A 23,830-nucleotide genomic window follows, 5' to 3' on the forward strand; every position below is an offset into this window, starting at 1 on the left:
TTTCTGAAAGTGTCTTACTTGCCCATGAGTTTTGCAGTTTGTGTCACAGTCTATCAAAGAAGTCGTGTTAGCAGTGATGTTTAAAAAGGCAGGAGTCAAGTGAAGGATAATAACATTAGTATTTATTTTTCTTTCTGGAATGTTTGAATTTAAAATACTTTTTTTTTTTTTATCAGAGAGGAAATGTTTTCAGATCTGTTTCCTCATGCTAAAAGGCAGTTTGAGGCTGCCTGCTTGATACAGGCTTTCTTTGCTGTCTGATACAAATGTTCACACTAACATTCATGTGTAGAGAGTTTTGAGACTTGGAGTGTACCTTTACATAACCACATCTCTTGGGTCTCAAAATTCAAAGAAACTGCATAGAACTGCCATCTTATAGTGACTAGGAAACTAATACTGCTAAGAAAGGCAGTCTGCCTTCAGTTTGGTGTTGGCCACATTCTTGCCTATGCACTGCCCTGTGCCTGTATGTGAGCACAAAATTAGCTGTGATTGTGTGCCAGAGTTTATGGAAGGCCTGGTCTTGTTTAATACCAACAGCTACTGTTGTAATCCTTGTGTTTGCCCATCTCATCATAATGAGACTGTGCTAAAAGGTAATTTACCTGCATATGCACTGTGTCTATCACTGTCACAGCCTGAGTCAGCCTTTGCTGCTTGTCCCTAGCGATGTCAAAATATTTCCTTTGGCCATGAAAATACTGTATCATTTCTTCAACTCTGCATGAATAAGGATAATGTAGGGGTTGGGCATGTTTGTGGATGGTGAGCTGTCTTGAGGGACACAGTGGTTTATGTGAAGTCTTTGCCCTACATGAACCATGTGCTGCAAGGGTAGTCCCTAAATGGCTTACCTAATCATGCATAACCTGCACTGACATTTTTAATTCATGAATTAAACAGAGTTTAACTTCAAATTCCTAAGTTGAAGTTTTCAGTGTTTTAAACAAAATGATTCATAACAAACTCTTCCTTGTGCTATGATATTTTATATAATCTTTGTCTTTTTCTAGCATTAAGAAAAGTGTTTCTGTAATGTTAATTAGCTAGTAACTGCTGTTTTCAGTGTGCTTTAATTACTGTATGTTGCTTGATTATATGTTATGAAATAAACTTAAGGTTATTCTAGATTGTTAAACGGTGAGCTAATATATAACTACTGTGCTTAAGATGAGGTTTTTCAGATATGGTGGTGGGAATATTGGAAAGAGGAAAAGCTGGAAGTGCAGCTCTCATTCTTAGAGATGTATGACAACTTTAAGAATGCCTCCTATATTTTAAAATTAATATTTATGAGAAATATCTGGTAAAATACCATGAAAATACATTAAAATGTGCATAATCATAGACTAGATTGTAAAGATGTAACTCTAAAATGATTTGCGTGTATTAGTAACTGAGTCATCCTTTGCTGACAGTCTAGCTGTACAATGCAAGATACTTCTAATTTACTATTACTAAAGAATTTTTTAAAAATGCTCCTGCTCAAATTGCATTTAGCAGTAACTACACTGCAAAATTACATGTATGTAGTTCTGTCTGCATGTGTGGGTTTTGTGTCAGTGGCATTTGTACTTTTTAATTAGCAAGACGTTTAATTAACTTGGTGGTCATAGGCAGTTTTTATTTTCAATTCCAGCTGGACCAAATGCTAAATGAATGGTTGTACATGGTGGTTACGTTTGGTAAACAGTCAAAAAGAAGTAAATTAAGTGTTATAGATGACTTAAAACATCTGATAATGAAGATATTGGATTGCCTTCCATATGAAATAAAAAAAGTTGACCGTTTTCTTAAACTGTAAGTATTGTAAAAGGTATTCTGTAACTGCTTTGTCTCTTTAAAAATATATTTGCAGTAGTAACTGATCTAGCATTGGAAACCACTAAGAATTTTAATATTGTTCATATGTAATTGCTGTAATCTCTGGTCTTTGCAGGAGATGGTACTTAGCATACTCAAGGTTTTTTCCCATGGTGTTGCTTTCTCAGATTGCTAGAATAAAGTCTGTGCTTATTTCAGTCGACGGTACATAGAAATGAGCAGTTTACATTTTTAGTTGATGCATAACATTTTCATTTGCTTTATCTTAAATTCTAGCTTCATCCTTAGTTAAATTTTGTGGTTATGGTCACATACTTTCCCTCAGATCTTCAAGTAGTACAATATAAGCAGCTGTGTAGCTCTGATCACGGGCTACTTTGCAAACACTGAAAAATATTTGAAAATAAATCCTGTATTGTGCCAATTTATTTCCCCAAAGATTTTTATCATTGCTTCTTTTACAGTAATTCTTCAAAATTACTTTATAAATGCATTAACTCTCAGTAAGCTACTACTCAATAAATCATATATCCAAGTTCTCGTAGTTTTATGGGTTATTTTAGTAAGTTTCTAATTTCTAAAGAGTTTTTCTTTGAAGTAGTGTAAGAGTAAGGCTCAGCAGTGCCAATACCTAGGAGAAAAAGGTCAGCAGAGGGGGAGGGGGTTGTCCTTTTCTCTATAGGCTAATAAAATGTGGCATTTTAAGTGCTGCAGAGAGGGTCTCAATTGTGGTCACTCTCAGTTAAGTAACTACTTAGGGATGCTGAATATGCATTTTTTTTCATTCAAAGAAAGTAAAACAATTAAGTGTTCCTTCCTCTACGAATGTTATAAAATATAACATATATGTTAATTTCCCTTATTTCACTATTCTTAGTGGGTACTTAGGCTTGGGTGCAGGTGGGGGCCTTCTCTTGTTCCTTTTAAGTTTGCTGCATTTTACAGCAGTTGTTAAGTATCAGCATCTCACTGTCAAGTCACTAATTGTTTATTCTCTAATTTTTTTTTTTTTTTAAAGTAAACTGTCTGCTCATTCTGAAAAAATCTATTAGTGGTATTTTGGCGTATGGAAAGTTTGAAGTCTTCTGGATTCTTTAGTCACCAGATAATGATATTAATAACATAGTAGTGTATAGCAGTGTATTGGTGAGATTTTAAAACATTTGAATTTAGCTTGTATTTAAAGTTGATAAATATGAATGAATCAGCCTGGGCTTTTAGGTGAAAATATTTCCAAATTTAAAGCTCTTGTGCCCCGATGGGATTATTTCAGTGGTTAACTGAAACATTCAGGAGAAAAGAAACGTTTCTTTAACTCCAAACAGAGGGAATTGAGCTGGGAATTGGAAACAGAAAAAAGAAAAAAAAAATCCCCAACTTTAAGCATCCCTCTGATTATGATTATCATGCAACTGAGCTTTGCTTCAAGATTTTAGCCAATGCTGTGTTTTCATAATTTAATGGGCATTTATTTTCTGAGTTGTAAGTGATTTGTATTTCTTAGAAGATGCCTATAAATGAACTGGATCTATCAATAAGTAACTCATTTGCAGTATTATTGTACTCAATCATGAGAAGTTTAATTGCAGTTTGCTTCTATCATTTTTCTTGACAGCTGTTGAAAAAAATAATGTGGTAGATTTGGATTTATACCGACTTTCAAGGAGGAGATATTTGTTCAAAAGCAGTCAGGGAGTGCAAAGATCCATGCCAATATTCAGAATTCGTATTTCCCTTGAATGGAAGGTTGTGATAAAATGGTACATGGTGTGTTTTCATTGCCTGTTGAAAGACTTTCATGCAGTTAAAATAAGCATTTTGATGGTGGTTGAATTAAGAGTTTTTGTCAGTCTCTTCTCATCATGGATGATTAGACTAAAACGTCTGCTTGTCTTGACTTGAGATCACCACAGCTTCAGATAACATGCTTTGTGATTGAAGGTCGAAATATTTTGAATTCTAATAGGCTGCCAGATGAATTGCTTGAAATAGACTGTAAAATTTCAAGGCTTCCTTTTCCATCTGCTGTGAAAAGAACCATTGGGAATGGTTGAGCTTGATGATCATAGAATTACGGGATGGTGATTCTAAAACCCTCAAAGGGAAGTTGCTATGGAGATCTAGTTCCAAACTGTGAAATGATTCACCTCTGAAAGGCTTCAGGGTCTGAGAAGCTGAACACATCATTGTTCAGGTGGTCATTGGTTAGGAAATTGCCGGTGCCTGTGTAATCAGCACTCCTGTGGTAGTTAACGATCTAAAAAGGTTTGTTCTGAATGATGTGGGACAACAGCAATGTGCATAAGATGGCTTCTCTCAATCATAGTTTGCTCAGCCTGGTGCTTGTAAAAATACAGTGAGCTAAATGGCAGGGAGACAAACTGCTTCATTGAGGAGGTCTTTTAAAAACAAAATTCTTTTCTGTGATGGATTTGACATCTAAAGTAAAAGAAGAACAACTGTTTCAGCTTAAAAAGCTGTGGTTAGATGGTGCAAAAGTATCATATTTATATATTTATTTTGCTAGGAGCAGAACAGCGGGGCTGCGTATTTGTATTTGCTTGCAGGCTAAAGGAGTTATACTGTTGGAAATAAAGGTTTCTACCCAGTCCCAGCTCAGGAACGTAATGAGGTAGCCTGGATGTATTCATGTTACTCCTCTTCCATCCCCCCTCCCCAATATTAGGGCCTACAAAGCACTGTGCTCTGGCAGATGTGGAAGAAACACCCTGTGTATACAGGCTTCGGGTTAATCAAAGCATATGTTTTCCTTCTTAGTTTCTAATTTATTTGTGTGTTTTGAGGATAGGAAAAGGGAATAACTAGTCAGTGTTTGCATACATGCATAAAACAATGCATTTTGTCAAGTTATTAAAATTTGCCAGCGGATTCTTAGATTGCTTGAAAACTCCAACACACACACGACTATTTAATGTACTTTTTGAAGGGAAGTCAGAAGTCATTTGCACAGTACACAAGTAGTGAGTGTACCTGTCTACCTAACTCAACATGAAACATTTTCTTGGCCATATGATGTTCAAGAAGTCTGGGTTACTATTCCTTGCATACTCACCCTTTCAGAATCTCTTAACACAATCTGTTAATGGTTTCTAGTAAAGAAGACGCCAGTGGCTACTAGATGGTGCCAGATAGTTGCAGAACACGATTGATATGTTTCACAATACAGTTGCCATTTAAGTAAAATGTTGCTAGAAAAAAAGTGAGTGTCTGAGGGCTAGGGATTACTGAAATAATGTACAAAATGAGTTCTTTACTTCCAGTGTGATGGGCCAGCCAGTCTAGGGCGAGCAGTTAATTAATTTTTTTGTTGGGACTTTTTTCGATCATTATAGAAAAAGAGACTTTATATCCAAAATAAAATAGTATCAAATTTAATGTGGTCAGCTGTTACATGAAGATTTGAACATTGAACACAAAATGTTGCAAACACTCTTTATCAAGTTTAAGCATTTCAGATAAGATGCAAGATATATTACCTTGTGTTTGCAGTATTTCAGATTCTAAGAATATTTCTTGGTATTTCTTGTAATTGCAAGCCTGTACTTTTATGTGAGGTCCTAAGAACTGTGACATCTCTTAATTTGTAGAAAAGCAAACATGTGAAAAATAGTACATGAAAAATAATCTCTTAACCTAATGATACAGCTAAAGCTTATTATACATTTTTTAAATTGTTACTAATTTTTATTACTAGAAACTAGGTAGCACCCTTCTAAAATTGGAATTGGTTTGCAAAGGATAAATCTGGATTAATAGAATTGCTTCTTTTGCATTAAATTTGTTTTACACTATGGCTCAGGATGTCCAGAGGGAAGGCTTTATGGTGAGGCACGTTTTTGTAAGGTAAGTTTTTGGCAGTTATTTTGTTTTTGTTTTTAAAGCTGTTTTGTTCACTTGCAACACTGCACTTCATTACAAACTTAAGGCTTGTGCATACCTAATGACACTAATGAAAGTTTTAGCTGATCTAAGCCTTTATCAACTCTCATTTTTGTTTTACATCGATGGTCTTCCCTGAAGTATGTTTATTCCTCCCCACCTCCATTGTGCAATGAAATAGATCCTCACAGGAGAAACACTGAAATAATGGAGAATAAGGTTCTTTGTTAACATGCATGGACTGAGTTTACAACTCCTTATAAGTGCTCTTCTTCTAAATACTCTCTTACTCTTCCACTTAACAATGACTGCTGTGTAAACAGCATTCTTTTCCCTTCCCAGTCAAATCCTATAGTCCAGTTTTATAAGGCACATTTTTGCAAGGAGTTTTGACAGTTTTGGAGGGCTGTTGTTTTATCATAACAAAAATGTCATTTTAACTTTTGGAATATTTGGAATCTTCTTGGATAATTAATTTCTTGTAGCTGAAAATTTCTGAAGTTTTTTGTTTTTTTTTAATTTAGATGTCTTAAGTTATTGCTTTAAATGCTTTTGTAGAGAAGTTGCTGTATTGAAGCAATTCTATACTCTTTGTTGTGGGTTTCAGGAGGGTGGTAGTTTTGCATTCTGTGCTGAACTGAACTGAACATTCTCTGTTCATTATTTTGCAAAGACCAATAACCTTCCAGGTTGTTGAAGAATGTGTAACAGGGAGCTGAGCTACCTCTGCACAGAAGTCAGAGTGGGCTCAGCAGAGTTTAGTGGCTTGAACCTTGTGTAGCATTAGCAATTCAGTGTTTCAGTAGGAGTACAGTCATGATAACTGCTAAGTAATGCTGTTCCAGACCCAGTAAAAACTTCGGAGCTCAAGTGGGTTTTTTATACTACAGCATCTTTGACAGAATCAATCTCTGATCCAGATAAATAGTCCATGAATAATGAAGATGTTTCCCATATATCTGTTCATTCAAGGCCAGGTAGAGCTGCCCTGTGGGTTTCTGCTAATGGCTGCTAGTTGCTACTCATGATCTTTGTACATACATTGTCTTAAAAACATAGTTACTACTAGCAATTATATTTTGTTATAGTGACCCTCAGGGGTTCCAGATCAGATTGGCACCATAGAGTTTGACACTGAGTATTCCTAAAGAGAAGACCAGGATGTCTGACCTTCAGAACAAAGGGGTAAAACCCAGCATGGAGATAGGGTGTTTCTGGAAGTAGTTATACATAGAGGCATGTTTCTGCTTAGGAACCATGGTTTTGTACAGTGTAGATTCCATCAGATTGCAAAGATAGGAATTTCAGTCTACTTTTGAGTAGGAAACTTGTCTGGATATATGGTACTCAGAGGCATGTTAGAAGTTATCTACTGGTGTTTGTGGCCAGACCTTCCTGCATGCTGTATGCTTTATGCAGGCAGTGGTGCTGCAGAACACTTACCAGGGAGGAGACTTCTGTGGAGAATCCCCCTTGTTCCTGTTTGCTTCTCTTTTCATGACTTGAACTCACAAAGGAAGGGTTTTGTTCATTAGACTAGAAAGTAACATAACATAGAACAGGACTGAGCTCAGGGTGACAGGAACACTTGTCTCTGAAACAAGCATATACATTCTTCAGGTATTTAGGATTTTGACCAGGCTAAATTCCTAATCTGCTCCTTCTTTCAGTTAATACAGTTGTGGCTTGTAAAAATTTGAACAAAGACCAGTTTTTCTTAGAGAATTAAAAAAAAAAATTCTTGTGGCATGCCAGCCATCTCAAATTTTTTCCTTTGAGTGTTACCCTTCTCAAAGTGTCTTTTGATAGTGAATCTGTGTGAATTACCCAGGTAATGTGCTGCAAGAAAGGAAACTAAGGAGTGTGTCCCAATTGTGTCCCAAGTATTGGGTGGGCAGTGCAGTGAAAGAATTTAAAATGCATTATCAAGGGCAATCAGCAAGCCCTTGCAAACGGAGGGTCAGAGGGCTCAAAGATTTATTACTTCAGTTGTCAAATAATGTTCTTTATCCATTATGCCCAACTTGATAACAAATCTCAGCAGGTAGAAGGTTTTGCCTGTGGAGTGATGACTACAGCCCTGTGGTGCCAGGATGAAAGAGTAGTGGCAAGTAAACACGTTTTACATCTAAAAGAAATCACTAATGTTTTGTCAGACACACTCAAGAGTGGGAGCTCTGAAGCAGGATTTTACAGATAAGCTCATTGGAGTGACTGTCTGGGAGTGACTTCTCTCTGGTAAAACTGCTTCCATCAGGAACTGGATTGTGATTTCTTCTGCCATCTCTCACGTCCTGAAATGAATTGCTTTGCCTCAGTGTTTCCCGGGGAAATTATAATTTTTATCTCTGATCTTGTGCAGTACTCGCTTGATGAGTACTTTTATGCAAATGTAAATTCTTTGTATGCTTAAGAAGTTGATACTACAGTCATTTAGAATCCTGTATTGCTTCTCCATGCTCTCATTGTATGTCTGCTGGTGCAGAAATAGATGTGCCCTTTTTTGTGAAATACTCCCAATAGATTTGATATTGAAAGGGCTTCCATTCAGCTGCTATTTCAGACTTTTGGGGAGGGTTTGCTCTCTCCTGACTGGTGTGGTATTAGGGCTCAGCAGGGTAAATGTAGCTGCTTATCTTTTATATAGGTGAGTAATGAATTAAGTCCTAATACTGCACCAGTCAGGAAAGCCCAAAGCAGCTGCTTTAACCATCCTGTGTCTGTATAGCCATATGGTACACATAAACTGTAATGCTGTGTTCAAAGTCATTAATGCTGCACCTAATACTCTGAACTGGTTTTTTGTTGCTAAAAATCAACTAAACTTGAGAATAAAAACAAGTGTTTTAAATGGAAATTAAAACCTTTTCTTATATTTTTACGATGCAGGTAAAACAAAATAATTATTGCCAGAGTGACTGCTTGCATTTAAAATAAATTTATACATATTATTTTTAAAAAAAATCTAGTTAACTTTAAAATATGTAAGTTTTCTTGTCATTTAGGGTTCTGTGAAGCTGATCATCAAGAGGGTTGCAAATCATTGGCGGTTTCTATTTTCAGAGTTCCACATCCCAGAGTAATTTGCTTTAATTTCACCCAATTTAACCTATACTTCACACCATCACCATTCAGCTTTAATAGCTATGTTCTATGCATAAGAAAAGCAGATAAATGTCCACAATTAGACTGCGAGTGATTACTACTAGTTAGGGCTTTATGAAGACAAAACTTAAGGGGCTGTAGCACAAAACAAAGCCACAAAAGATGTCTGAAAAAATTCTTTCTTCAGAAGTCAAGGTTTACTACAGCGTTTTATTTAATGTTTTTTGTACTTGATTTTGCTTATGTTGAAGATGTAGGCAGGTGCATCTTCTTCAACTGAAAATTACTCTGCTTAAAGAATATTAGGTTTGTGTTACAGGTGATTAATTTCACTTGAAATTAGCTTGCAAAGGAAAACATGCTAAACCTATTTTATTTTTGGTTCTTTGTTGACATGTGCTTAGTTTAAGGAGCTGTAAAATGTTGTTTCTGATGTTATTATTTTGTTCTAATCATAAATATGCCTAGTAAAATGTACTATCATCAAAGTTTAGTAAATTCTGTAATGTTAAATATACCTGTACCTCAGTCAAAAATAGCAGTATCTTTTACTGTTTAAATCTTTGGAATGCTGATGATAGCACATCAAGCCAGTCTAAGTATAGATATTATTTATAATTTAAGATTTTTTTTTTTACACTTGATGTCTTGTTTTTTCATAGTTCAATGAAATGCCCTACTTCTAGCCCCCCACTCAAGTTACTGTATTTTAGTTTGTTTTGTTCTCTCCCCCATTCCCACCAGTAAGTGGCCAGAGAGACATTATTGCTCATTTATTTCAGGGCTTATCACGGGGCGTGTGTATCGTGATGTGACGCGCTCGTCTGTGCCGAGCAGCTCTCTTTGATAGCAGTCATTGAACATATGGGGGAAAGGAAGTGCAAGTGCCAATTATTCTCTAGGTTTGGTTCGTGGTGGTGTTATTAAACATTTCCTTATAGTTTGTTGACAGAAAATTCTGGTCATTACCCTAAATACCAAAGGGAGTTTCAGCTTGTGATGCAGTTCAGATTCTGATCAAACTGTAAATATCCCCCTTAATTACAACATAGCATGTACCAATATACTGCTAACCTTTTGTAAATAAATACAAGGTGCCAGAATGAAATTATGTAAAGCTTAGCAGTCGCCAAATATTTGCTTGCATTTTACTTTAAGGGTAAGGATAATTAGAGAAATGAAGTGACTGGTATATAAAAGATAAATTAATCTTGAAGATAATAATTAATTTCCATAATTGCAATTAGGAGCAGAATAAGATAAGTTTAGAAGTATTTTGATTTGGATTTTAGCATCTCAGTGTCAGCTTGGACCAGCTAGAAACAATAAGGTTTAGGCTATAGACAGCTTCTTCATTTTTATGTCGAACTAGTTTTATATGCTATATCATAAAACTTTCAGCCCAATCAGCAACTACATTTAAATACTGCAAATTGTGGCAGCAAAACAATAATTCTGCTGATTAGCCCCTTTCCATTTCTTGTAAGTGAACTGTTTATGCTGTTGAGTACCTTTTGAAAAAAGAAAAAGCCAAAACAGCCTTGATTAGTCAAGGAGTAATTGGATGACTTGATTTTAGCAAGAGAATGAATTGGTTGATGATAGCCTGTAACTAAGTGTAGTGGTTCTGTTCAGATGAATACATAACATACAGTCATCAGATCTTGACAGGTATAACATAAGCAATGCAAAAATTTCTGGAGGCTGAGAGGTAAATTTTGTCAAAGGAATTTTGAAGCTGATTTTTGAAAGAAATGGGAAGAAATGTGCATGCCATTAGATGATATAATTTAAAAGTGACATTCGTTATGGCTGTCCTGTATACATATTTATGTGCTCTTATTTTTGCTTGTCAAGAACAAATCTAGACTGTGTCCTGGCTGCCATCAAGACCTTACAAATTAACTTTTTTCCTGCACTTCCACAGGAAAAAGAGTCAAGTTGCATATCTTCTCCATCCACTTGTTCTTGTGATAATTTCCAAACTCCTTACTTCTAGTAATTTCATTTTATATCATTATTTTGGGGTTGTTAGCTGGCAAAAATGAATCTTGCTCCTAAATTATGTTTTACCATCGTCCTGTCTAAATACTTGTCTTGTTTTAATAGCAGTACCTGGATACTGTTAAAATGTTATGGGAATTTTCCACAGCAGATTACTTGCAGTGAGCTGATGTTTCTAGCTCTGTAATCTTTGTTCTTGTACACTAAAGGAAGTGACAGGGTTTTTTAAAGGTAGAGTGCAAATCCATCAGGATGTTGTGGGAGATTATTTGAGAAAAGACTTTTATATATAAGATACTTTAAAAACATGGGTTTCTGTTCAACTTCCTTTTGACAAACTTCTGATAAAATTATGGTTTACCTCTGCTATATGTGAGAGATGCCAGAGAACTTACAATAATTTTTAAAAATAATTAAATTACCGATTAGAGTTTCCCAGTTGACCTTCCTGTTACTGCTGTGTGATTAGCTCAGCTGTTGGCAAACACATACTTCCTTGTGGAGGTTCTTGGGTAAGTCTATTTTATGTATGTATTTTTTTCCCCATGTGACAGATTAGTTCCTTTCTCCTCTTACAGTAGAATGCCATAGGTTCCTGTAGAAGAAAGAGGGCAGTTTTGGAGTCCAAGAAAGCAGTCAAAAGGGTGGTGGAGTGGTTTGGGGTAATGTTTGAGGAAATGCTGAAGCCTTATGTTTTAAAAATAAATGCACTGGTGAAGGCATGTGAAGTACAATGGATTTTCATTATATTCTTTGGGGAAGGACATTGTTCATAGGTCATACTGTCTTGAGAACACAGTGGTGTGGCTAGTTTTGGAGATTTTGATTGTAAATATACTTTTAAATTAGTATTATTTTAAAATAAATTAAGTAGTTAGATCAATTTGTTTGTTGCAATTCCAAAACATTGCAACAGCTTTTTTTAAAGATTAATTTTTTAGTACAACTTTGAAAAAATTGATTTCTTAATGAAAACTTTGGATGCTAGATTACAGAGCTCACCTGTGACAGGTATGAGTGTACTACAGAGGATATTGTGTGAACAAGTTGCTAGCCTTGTAAATGTTCCTCCTGTTTGCAGAAATTGAGGCCTCATTATGTCAATAAGAACAGACATGGTTTGTTTGAGGTTCACCAAATTTAAACTCACCTCATTGTCAGTAGGGCCTTTACCTCTGAGACACAGCCATGTTTGCAGTCTCTGCTGTTTTACAACTGTCCCATTCTAGTCCTTTGCTTCCTCACCTGGATGCCCTGTTAGTGTCATTTTGGGGAACCTTTGCTCCTTCCTTTTTCTGCTGAGCTCCCTCAAGCTGTAATCAGCTTGAGATCAAAATAAGACTACCTAATGTCTGTTTTTCTTTCTCCCCATTAGTTTCCTCATAGATTCTGTTGTAATGAGAGACCACTATCAGACAAGACAATCTAAGGATTTCTTTCTTAGGGTTTTTAATTTATTTTTCTTCAATGTCCATGAACTAACTGATATTGGGGTGTTTTGCCTGATACCCAAGACAGTCTTACCTGTTCCTTCAGAAAAACAAGATTCTCATTTGTTTGCTGTCATCTTGTATCTCAAGACTCACCTCCCATTTTCCCTGCTTCTTCCAATTCAGCAGTTTTTATTTTCATCAGGCTGCTTTTCTACATAGTGCATGATATCAGCTACAAGTCTAGTGCTACTCAGCATTCATAGCCTGTGTCCACCTTGTGCATCATGTTCATTGTACAGCTGTTGCTTTATCTTTAATTGGACAGTGATGGCATTCTTGGTACCCCATTTGTTGTGTTTTAAAGTAAAGCCTTTGTGTTTTCTGTTTTGCTGCTATATATGGTACAGGGAAGGTGGGGCTATCATATAATATTTCCTAATAAAAGAGAGATAAAGGTCTTGCTTGACAGAGGTATTCCACACAAAGGCAGGAAGACAAAGTAATAAATAGCAATATGCTGTTAACAATCTATTTTAGGTAAGATTTGTAGATTAAGATTATAGTTCTTATTGTTATCATTTAAAGTTGTAAATAATATGCACATTTTCTTGTATGTCTTATCTATAAACTCCATTTTACAACTCCATTTTTTCCTACTACTTTGCATTTTTATATAAGCAATTTTTTAGATCAGGTACTGGGTAAAACATTTTTCTAGTAGTTTAACTGCTAGTTTTTCACAGCTGTACTTTTTCCAAGAGATCTCATCTTTTGCCCAAAGCCTAATTCCTAAGGTTACTGGCTTGCTTTGTCTGCATGCAGCTCTGCAGACCAGAATTGAATTCCCTAGAGTGCTCAGTGTGATTTGTACCAAACCATCACTACAAAGCAGGCTGGAGGCTGGCATAATAGATTGTTCAAGTTACATCCCACATGGATATTGAGACAAAGTTAAAACTGAGGCTCTTTCATCTTAGTGCTGTCACTCTGCCTTTTCCTTCCCTTCTTCTTGAGTATCTCCCTGTCATGTCTCTAGCTAGGCTGTTGGTCAGAGTGTGACCTGGTTTAGGTTGATGACTGAGGTTGACATTGAGAAACTCTGATCAGGAGATTTCACAAAAAAAGCTCAGTGCCTGTTGCCTTGAAGAATCTCTTATTTGTACCAAGATGTGGACATTATTGCCAGTTTGGTCTTTTGTGTATATCAAAAAAAATCTTAAAGCTACCACTTGCTTTTGGACTGTGTCTAAATGGGAATTCCTCTAAATGTAGAATTGGAAATTTAAACTCGTAATCTAGGCTTTAATGGAATATACAACTAGTGTTCATTCATTCCATGAGAAGAGTCAAGCAGTCCAGTGAGGAGGAAAGAAGGCTGAATTGTTGCTTCTAGTGGGAAATCACCAGCTCAGTAAGAGGGGCTTCTTACCCAAGCAAGCAATCTCTTGCCATGGAGTTGCCTGGAAGAGCTGCAGGATGGCTGCTGACACAGGCACGATGGGAGGAGGAGACTTGAAAACTCTGGCAGAATATTGAGGAGTCCATGGGTTAAAGCTTTTAGTGGGCTGAGAAGAGAGTGAAGGTGACATTAGAGTAAATTTTGTAGGTATGGAAATAGACTGAATTAATTGGGTTTGGATGAATAAAAAATAATTTCAGCTTTTTCAGAAAAGCTTCATTTTTCCTTAAGACTAAAACAAGCTGTTTAATTTACTTTTTATTTTTATGTTCTATATGCAAGATCTTCATAGTCGTGCAGCTTTTCTCCTGACTTGATAGTGTGGGGATTTTAGTTGCTTTTTAAAGCCATGGACACCAGATGCAGAAGGATGTGAGAATATATTATTTACATGGTAATGTAGGCTTTTTCTCTTGATACAAGGAAGAAAGTTAAACTTTTAGCTGAATGAACACTATGTATCTGTTGAGAAGGCTGAGACAAGTATACTTTTTGTTGGTCTGTGTGATGACGTCTTCCTACTTCTACCCTTTTTATTCAATATTTTTCTTGCAAATTAGAATAGAGCTGTTACACTGTTTTCTAGTATTTGCTCATCTGAACAGCCTGTGTCTCATTCAGTCAGGTGTGCAAGTAAGGATTTATAGAAGATGAGGGCTGAATATCTCTTCTGTGATTGCCTGGCATTGGTACAGGTTAGTGTGGAGTGTTTCCAGTTAACAGAGCAGCCTGTTCTCCCACCATGGCCAGCATCAGATTTGGATCTATTGCTGAGGTGATTTTGCTTGTACCCAGGGAGTTCACTGATCAATTTTGGAGAGAAACAGTTAATGACAGAGGAGGGAAGTTCTGGTAACCACTGTTTGAAAGACTGTTCATAAGTTTATGTGAAAATAATTTTGATATTTGACTGTGAACAGCATTTTAAACCCGTGTTCCATTAATGTAAGAGCTTTGTTGTTAAAACCTTGGTTTTCAGTAAGTTAAAAGAGAAAATGAAGTTTAAAAGATGTGCTTGTTGACAACCCCCCACAACTTTCTATATATCAGTTAAGGAATTGTTTGTTGTTTACCCTTTCCTATATTTTTCAGTACGAGAAGTGTCTTGGATTTTTTTTTTTCCTGGGTAAGAAATCAGTTGATTTTAATTTTGGTAATGTTCAAATAACATTCTTTTCGTGGTTGATTTCTCATTTGAATCTTTAATGTTACAATTTAGGCATGCAAATACTCTGAAAATTGATCCAGGAAGAAGTAATAAACTCTTTTCAACTGTTAATATTTTTCTTTTTAAAACATGTATTGATTTTTTGGGGGGGGGAGCAGGATTCTTTTTTTTTTTAAGTGATTCTGCTTATCTGATAATTTCAATCCTAGTTGAATTATATTGCCAGATTGTCATCAGAAGGGCATGAAGTCAGCACACATGCGTCAGTAATATCTGGTTGTTTTAACCTTATGTTTCCAGTTGGCAATTTGAAATTATGGCTTCAACTGCACTTTAAATATGTGATAATAGCATGTGTTTCTAATAAGGGCCAGCACCATTTTGTTCAGATACTGTGAATGGTTGTCACTCATATATGACAAATGCACCTTCATCTGCTTCTTTGATGGCCCCCTAAAAACCATACCCTCAAATCAGGCCGATGAAATTAGCTGCTGTGTAAATTGTGTGTCTGAGTGGTTCATTATCTAATCACCGTCAGAACCACAGTGATAAAGTAGATTGAAACAGGGACGAGGTCTGCCAGATGATTTCAGGCCTTTTTTTCTAAGCCCTGTTTCCCTTGGAAACACTAAGTGTCTTTCAGAACTTCAGAATTCTTTGTCTAGAACTTCTTCATTTCTTAATGCTTAAAATTGGCCAGCCAGTGAGGTCTGCCAAGGTGATTTGTAAGGTTTTCTTTCCATGATTCTGGCATTAAGATGTTCTGCAGTGTTCAAGTTTAGCTACTGTGTTTGCTACTTCTAGGTTAGATATTGTTAAACACACCAACTATTTTCAGGAAACTGTTCTATTCCTTTGTAGGAGAAACTCTTAAATTCTTCAAGTACTGTCCTGAATGGCAAAGTGCTATGCTTTGTATATAGAGAGGAGCTTTGGATTCTGGAGTTGATATGTAAATTAACACACTAAACCAACATGATATAAAACATTGCACAGGATACTTGTAACATGGACGGGATGATCACAAAAATTTTTTACTCATTATCATCATATGTTCTAAATATGGATTTCTTGTCTTTTCAGCTTAATAGGTAATTTAAGTGTTCTTTTGTTTTAGGAGCATTTGAAGATGATGATATCACTCATGTTGAAGGAAGCGTAGATCCCGTTCGTGACATCGAAATAATCCATGAAGAACTTAGACTTAAGGATGAGGAGCTGATCATGCAGAGCATAGATAAGCTTGAAAAAGTCGCTGTAAGAGGAGGAGACAAGAAATTAAAACCTGAATATGTAAGTACATGACCTATAAAAATAAATCATTAAGTCCTCTTGGCATTGAATTGAAATATTTGTATTGCGGAATTTTCTTATTGATCCCACATGTGTAGTAACAAGCACTGCTACTATTTTTATATGTATTTTAAAGTAACTATTATTAAGAGTTGAAAAAATACTAGAATGAATGTGCAGTCAGTTTAAGGTTTCATAGATGTAGCTAATTGTAACTTTTGAAATTTAACTATTTTCTTGCTGACACAGCATTGTATGAGAATTGCCAATCCTTTGCCAAACTTAGATCAATGTTTAGTTGTAATTCAAAGTTACTTCTGACTTACTCCTGCTGTTAAATTCTACTATGATGTTGATATTGGTATTCTTGTAGCCAGCGAGTGTATTTTTTTTTAGTGTGATTGCATTTTGTATCTTTTAGCACGTTTAAATAAAGGCTGCTAGTTGAAATTAATTTTAGAATGTTGTTGTGGAAAGGTCCTTAAATGCTCAGTTATCACAGGCTAGTAGTGGTGTGTCTTTGTAAATTAGTAATGTGTAATAATTATCAACTTCAAAGTATATTTTTTGCAAATTGTTGTTTTAGTGTCACTTATCTTTTGAGTCCCCCGCACTTTACTAGTAGTCTAGTTACTCATTTTTCTTTGTCATTAGTATTCTATAAATATTTCAGGTAGTATATAAATTGCTTTCTCTAATTATTACAGCGTTTTATCAGTGTGGAAATAGATTATTTATGTCTAGCAAGTAAGTATTAAAAATACTGTTTTCTCAGTTGGATTTTTCCATAGCAAGTAGTAAGAAGAACATTGTTATATTGGTACTGCTAGGTTAATTTATCAGTACTGAAGCAGAGAGAAATTTGTTGTCCCTACCTAATGTTTGGAAACGGATAGGAGATGAAAGTGAACATCACTCTCCAAAATATTCAGCTCCATGATGCTGTGTTAAAAAGCACTTATCTGGTAGTTTTTGTTGGTGAAGAACTAGTCTTTATCTGGTGTGAAAAGTATTTTATTTCTTGATTTGTCTAGGCCAGAAAAAATAGCTATTGTTGGATGATTTAAAGGCTTTTATATAAGCCCAGAGAGAGATCTTCATTTAAGAACCTTCGTTTAAGGTCTGATCTGTCATGTGAACCCAGCCCTGGGTACATGTGGGCAGTGATTTTTATCTTTTACAAAAGGTTTCATATGCTTAGAGGAACAGTGCAGTTTTTGCCTACGGTTTCAAATAGCATCCACACAGTATTTCACCTTTTAATTCATGTTAAAGAAAGGGGCAAGCAAAAATCCTGTCCATAGTGAATTCAAAGTTCATCCTAAAGCTAAATTTTGCATTGGTATGACATGATGAAAATGAGGAGTGCTGTGATGCTTTTCTGCCCCAGCCTCGAGCTCTTCTCATGTACTTTGTTGTGTGGCTGTCTTTGGAAACAGCTCTGCTCAGCTCCTTGTGATGGAGCATTCCTGTCTCGTTTTTGAGTGCACCTCTCTGGATGCTTTGAGGATTTTTGTATTGCAATCTGTGTTCTTCCTGTGCGAAGGAAAAAGTTGGCACTTTGGTGATTACAAAGAATCATAACTGAAGTGTGTTTTAAATAGAATTTGTAATAGTGAACTTAATGGGTGGTAGGTACAGTTATGATTGTGTGACAAGAGTTGCACTTAATGTTTTTTAACTACAGGAAGTTGGTATGTGTTTGAAAACAGAAAATGTCAGATTATTCTCAAATTGAGGGAGACACTAAATAAAAACTTCAAATCTAGTAATGTAATTTAAATCAATTAGAGAAAAAATTCAAATCTTTGTTATTAATTTGTCTTTACCTAGCTTCACTTTCTCATCCATTTATTTGCCTTTTCCTTCAATCTCATTACTATTACTTCATCTGTAGTTCACCTGTCAAAATGCCTTTGTCACTTTGCATTTGTAACATACACTTCCTGTCATTTGTTGTGTTTCCTTAATCCTGTTTTTATGAACACATGCACAGAAAACATCAGGTTCTTGAAGTCATGTTTCTCTGCCAGTTCTGTTCTCAATAATAGCTGTTACACATGACCAGTCTCAGCTGAGTTTGTCAACAACAATAGAGGTTTCCAAGGCGTGAAATTCCTTTGTTTTGTGGGAAGGGGTGGCTGAACAGAGTGGGGAGGCACAAATTAATGCTTCCATTGAGACAAAGGCTGCACATAGGAGCTATAGTCACTATGGAATCTCTTCAAGGAAGTGTTGTGGGGCATAATGCCTGTAAATCTTGCTGATCTTGGACCTTCTTGCTTGTCTTCCCTGTGACTTGTGTGCTTGAATTGTAATGTATATAAACTAGACTTCGTGAAATGGACTTTTTTAATGGTGAATGCCTGTGAAAGCTCTTTTCTTCTCCTGGTAAATCAATCCTTAGGTCCAGTTACACAGCTTCTAGAAACAGGTTTGTATAGCTATAAGACTGTAACAGCAGCTCTTGGGCATTTCCAGCCACTACTGGGCTTTAGATGTTCATCCCCTGGGTTGTGAGGCACTCCTCTTGCCTTGCCTCTTTTCCTTTCATGATTGTGTTGCAGAGAAGACCTGTGGTTGCATTCTATATAATATACTTTAGTACAGCATATACAGTATACAGCAGCAAATGACTTACATTTGCCTACAGGTCTGGGAGGGGAACCATGTGGGATTGCTGAAAAATGCAGTTAAAGGTTATGCCTCCTTCCTAAAGTGATAGCCAAATGTTAGGAGTATATTTTTCTGCTTGATCAGTCTGTGCTTCCCAAATCCATTGCATTCTGCATTTAATTTGTCTGTCCCAGAAGGAGTTCCCTGTCCAGCACAATTAGTAATATTTCCATGCAGCTTGCAGCTACTGTTCAAGGCTTGCTCTTTTCAGGGCAAAAAAAAAATCATGAAGAGACAGTATGGCCTGAAATTAATACTTTTTTCCAAACATATCTTCAAAAAAAAAAAGCATGGGACAGGACTGGGAGAGAATTTCTCGGAATTTGCCTTTTTAAATTATTTGCCAGTATGATACACAGCCATTGCTAATATTCTGTTCTTAGCAATATTCTTCTGTAGCAGAGATGTGGGACAAACAGCTCTTGTCTATGCACCGATTGTTCCCAGTAATTTTTTCTTTCAGGAAAACCAGGAGGTTAAAAAAGGAGGAAAAAAATGCATAGATTGTTTTGGTTTTGTTTTTAAGCACAATGTTAAAATTTTAATGTATCTCTTTTTTATTGTTTTATTTCTTCCATTCCTTTTAGAATAATTCAAGGTAAAGAATGTTTCAAGAATTTCAACTGGTTGAGAGTTATAGAAGTAATTTGTCTTGTTTTATAAATATGAATTGTCTGCTTTAGAAGATTCGCTTTATCAATAAGACACCACACTTGTAATTGGTAGTCTGAAATCTCCATTTGGTTTAGAAGGAGAAAAATAAAAAATTGACAGTGTAAATCAGTCAACAGTACTTAAATCTGAGATTTGTACTCAATTGCCTGCCTTCTGGCATGGTGTTATAATTTGTTAATAATAATTTTTTCTCTAAGCCCACATTTCCTACAGGTGGTAAATTCACCTTTGTGCAGTGACCTGGCTTGGCAGTTGAATAGTGTTAACTGTTTGTCCTGTCTCTCAGAGAATTGATTTCTCAATCCCCTGTCAGCAGAAATAAAATAGCTGACTGTTGTTAAGGAGCTATCAATGAAATAATTTTCAAGTTCTACTTAAAAATCAATGGTGCAATATGGTCCAAGATCACCAACATGTAATATTGACATACGCTTGGAATAGCTTCCTTTACACATGTATTTTCTGTTTTGCAAGTATTTCCACTGCCTTCTCAGAAATGACTGTCTGCTATTTCTAAGGGTACTAGTCTTTCAGACTTGATATACCTTTAAATATAATTTTGCCTACAACCTTCTAAAGATATATAATAGAATAAAAATGCTCCTGTTATTTGCATCTATTAAAACAGTACAAATGTAATTTCAGAAAGCAATCAGAGCACTTTTGATTTTATATTTTAAATCTGTCTGGTGCTGGTTTTATGCAGAGAAATGAGTTAGATATTGAGTTAAACTTTATTATTGGCATATTATTCATCTGTTATTTTGGATAGCAGGGGATTTCAAAGTAAAATTCAAATACGTATGAGTTTATAAATTGGAAAGTACAAATGATAAAATTAATTTTTAAAAATATTTTTAATAGGTGAGATTTTCAATCCTGCAGACAAGTCTTTAAGTTAATACTGTCTAATAGAGTTAAATGAATGTTATTGCAGGGTTCTCTTCCAATGTCCTTCCAGCCTGATTCTAGTCCTTAGAAATTGATAGCTCTGCAACAGATAGCAATTCCTTCAGCCCTTTGTGAGTGCCCAAAATCGAATACCAGCACACAAGAATTCTTATGGTAACAGTATTGAGATCTGACATATCTGACTACTAGGGTATTGTTTATAGTTGAGTTGATGCAGATTATTTATGTTAGTGATAGGAAGAAGCAATCACTGGTTATATTCAATGTGCACAGTGTTTGAAATTCCAATTTTCAGTTGAAAGTTGGCCTCTACAGTAGGTCAGGACCAGCATTCACTGGATTTGCACTTCCAGTGTTTTTTGAAAGGGATACTTTCACAAGTCTCCATTGTAAAGTCCGTAATTTTAAAAATAATATTAGTTCATCAAATCAAGCATGTTTTGTAACAAGAAAAGCAATTGCAGCTATTAAAAGAGCAGTTAGAGACTTCTTTTTAATGTAAAGGTACAGAACCATGTAGTGCATATTCAACTTAAAAAGGAAAGGCATCATGCTTTGTTTTGTTACTGTGGTGTGCAATGACCTAATAATGAATACTTAGACTCTGTCTATGGTCATTGTATTTGTCAGTATATATGTACTACAAAGAGTAAAGCAAAATCTTCCTAATGGTGATTTAAGTAGCTTTAATCACTTCCATTCTCCTCCTTTACATTTAATGTTTTGTTCATGTCCTGAGAATATAGTAACTGTTTGAAAGGTGTTCATTTGTTCATCATTTGTTGTTAAAATCACCAATATGGTATGGGAGATGCTTCACATACTGCAGAGAGCTGGTAGATTCAGTTTCTTCTTATTACTGGATGAAAATCTTTCCTTCCTGCAATATTCTGATGAATGGGATGGTGCCAAGCAGAATTCGCTGACCTCTTGCTGCAAGCACTTGCCAGAGCTCTCACGGATGGATGAACTCTTATTTCCTCTAACTGATGATGTCAGTTGGGAATGTTCACCTTTCTTTCATTCCAAGTTGAAGATAAATACAGCGATGAATTGTATAAATTTTTTTTGCCGGTTTCTTTGGTCTCCTTGTGTGAGGAGAGTTTGAGAGGCCAGATTTTTCCACAGGAGAGGGAGAGAAAGGAGCAGTGTACATATACACTGTTGACATATTCTCTGCTGATGGGTTTTACAATTGCTAACTTAAATCATAGGGAATCGAGAAAATATTTATATTCTTAATGCATATAATTATGCCTAAAATCTTGAGTGGACCATTTACTCTGCTTAATGTGGTATTTAGAGGAAATTAAAGTTCATTCTGGAGAACATTTTGAATGTAGCATGGCAGATGTTTGTGAATTGATTGGTAGTAAAGCCTGACTTAAAAGTACATAATGTGTAAACACACGTTTGGATATTTTTTGTGTTATCAGTAGGCAAAGAGAAGTCAGTGCTTAAATACTTTCTGTCAAGGCTGATCTTTCCTGTGTAGATTGGAAAAGTAGCTTAAAGTAATTAATTTTGTAAATCATGCCTCTCTGCCTATGTCTAGATCCAAGCCATTTTAAATTGTATATGCATATGCCAAAATAAAACCACATAAAAATAGCTGTGTTCTGAATAAGACACCTTTTTCATTTGGCTGAAATCTGCGACACACAAATGTACAACAAATGCATTCACACATGGATTTGATTGGAAATTTTTGTGGATTGGCTAATGCAATAAGAAAAATTTAATGAAACTGCGAAAGATATTTCATTTTACTTTTCAGTGCAATTTCCCTGTTCAGAATTTCTGAACTGCTGGGAATAATCACTTGTAGATGGACTACTTTCTGTATTCTTGCTTTTTGTTTTAAGAAGTGATGAGTGACTGAGTTGTTTCATGTATAATGCTGTAGAACCCACAAGGATGACCCACACAGGACAATTGGGGATTATTGACATGAATTGTGTTGCTTGAAATGCCTGTAGGATGTTTTAGTTGAAAGTGCTTGTTGTGGTTCATAAACATTATTAACATCTAGTTCTAAGTAAATCTTACATCGAGTACAGCTTGTACTGACTGCATTAAATAGAAGAAAGAGCAGTAGACTTGTTCTACATCCATTGCTTGTCCATTGTACTTTTATTAAAGTCAGTGAGCAGGGGAATTGTAAGAGATTAGACATTGTTTTTACCACAGAGGAGCGTCTTGTCACTCCACTTGGTGCAGTACCTGGCATGTTCTCTTTCCTTCACCTAGCTGCTACAGCTTATTTGAGTACTTACCACAATTAAAAAACATGATCTAGCCTTTTCTTTAAACTGCAAAATTTGTCTTAATTGTGCTTTAAAATACCGTTGTTTTTAAACAATGGTTTTAGAATAAATTCTATCACTTCAGCCTTAATCCTCTAAATCACCAGAAAAACTTCAGGAAGAGTGGAGAGGTCAGGCTATGCTCAATAGAAGTGTAAAGAATTTTGAGGAATAGGACTCTGGGCTTAGTGCACTCCATAAACCTCATGTTAACAAGGAAAATTGTGCATACTCAATAAATGGCTCTTGGTGCAGCACAGTTAAACTATGAGTATCTCAAATAGCATTGTTCTCTATCTGTATCTGAAAAACCATTTTGAAGGCCATGGAATAATAATTACTATCTATCCGGTTTGATCCCTCACATATCCCAACTAATTCTTACAACTGTGGTTAAAATTGAATGTGTCTCTTACAGGAAAATTGAACTTTATTGAAGTATTTTCTGGCTGGATCTTGTAAAAGCTATGTAATTAATTTTCTTTACTGTTTAGAAATAAGACAGAGGCTTTAGTCTGTATTTGTCAAGCTTTAGCAATCATGCTAGTGTGAAAAACCATATATATGATGCAATAAGAATAAAAGCATAGAATTTAAGAACGTCAAGTCTTCGTGCATAAGCATTTTTTCAAAACCTCTTTTTTTTTTTTTTCTCCAGCTTTTCATTATTTCAGTAGAGATAAGTGTGGAATTATTCCTATTAGACATTAGACTATTTATATATTCCAGGATTGCATTAATCTTCTCATTACATTACAGTTCATTTGCTGGTGACCCTCCAGGCTTCTCTTGCAAGAGTGAAGTCCTCTGTTGGTAAATGCTGTATCCATCCTCCCTTTGTCCCCTGGCCAGCAGTGTATGAACTATGTATTGAAAAGTATGGTTTGTTTTCACTAAAGCTGTGGGGCAGTTCTGGTCCCTACATGGGTTCCCCTTGTTAGTAAGTGACTATTCTCAGAATGTGTGTGCCATTCACATGGCCTTTCTGGGCAGCTGGAAGATGGTAACCAGTGAAAGGCAAAGAGTTTGTTTGGGCCATCAGAAACATACACATTGGGGTTTTTATTTA

General features: G+C 35.7%; 1 protein-coding gene across 1 annotated transcript in view; it reads left to right on the forward strand.

Annotated features, from left to right (window-relative positions):
• OLA1 (Obg like ATPase 1) overlaps window positions 1–23,830 on the forward strand; it is a 92,045-nt gene that overhangs the window by 25,360 nt on the left and 42,855 nt on the right. The window contains exon 5 of the mRNA XM_079310386.1: window positions 16,017–16,192. Coding sequence (XP_079166512.1) covers window positions 16,017–16,192 — 176 coding nt within the window. The remainder of the gene's footprint in view (window positions 1–16,016; window positions 16,193–23,830) is intronic.

Source organism: Erithacus rubecula (assembly GCF_903797595.1).
Source record: "Erithacus rubecula genome assembly, chromosome: 8".
Lineage (NCBI taxonomy): Eukaryota > Metazoa > Chordata > Aves > Passeriformes > Muscicapidae > Erithacus > Erithacus rubecula.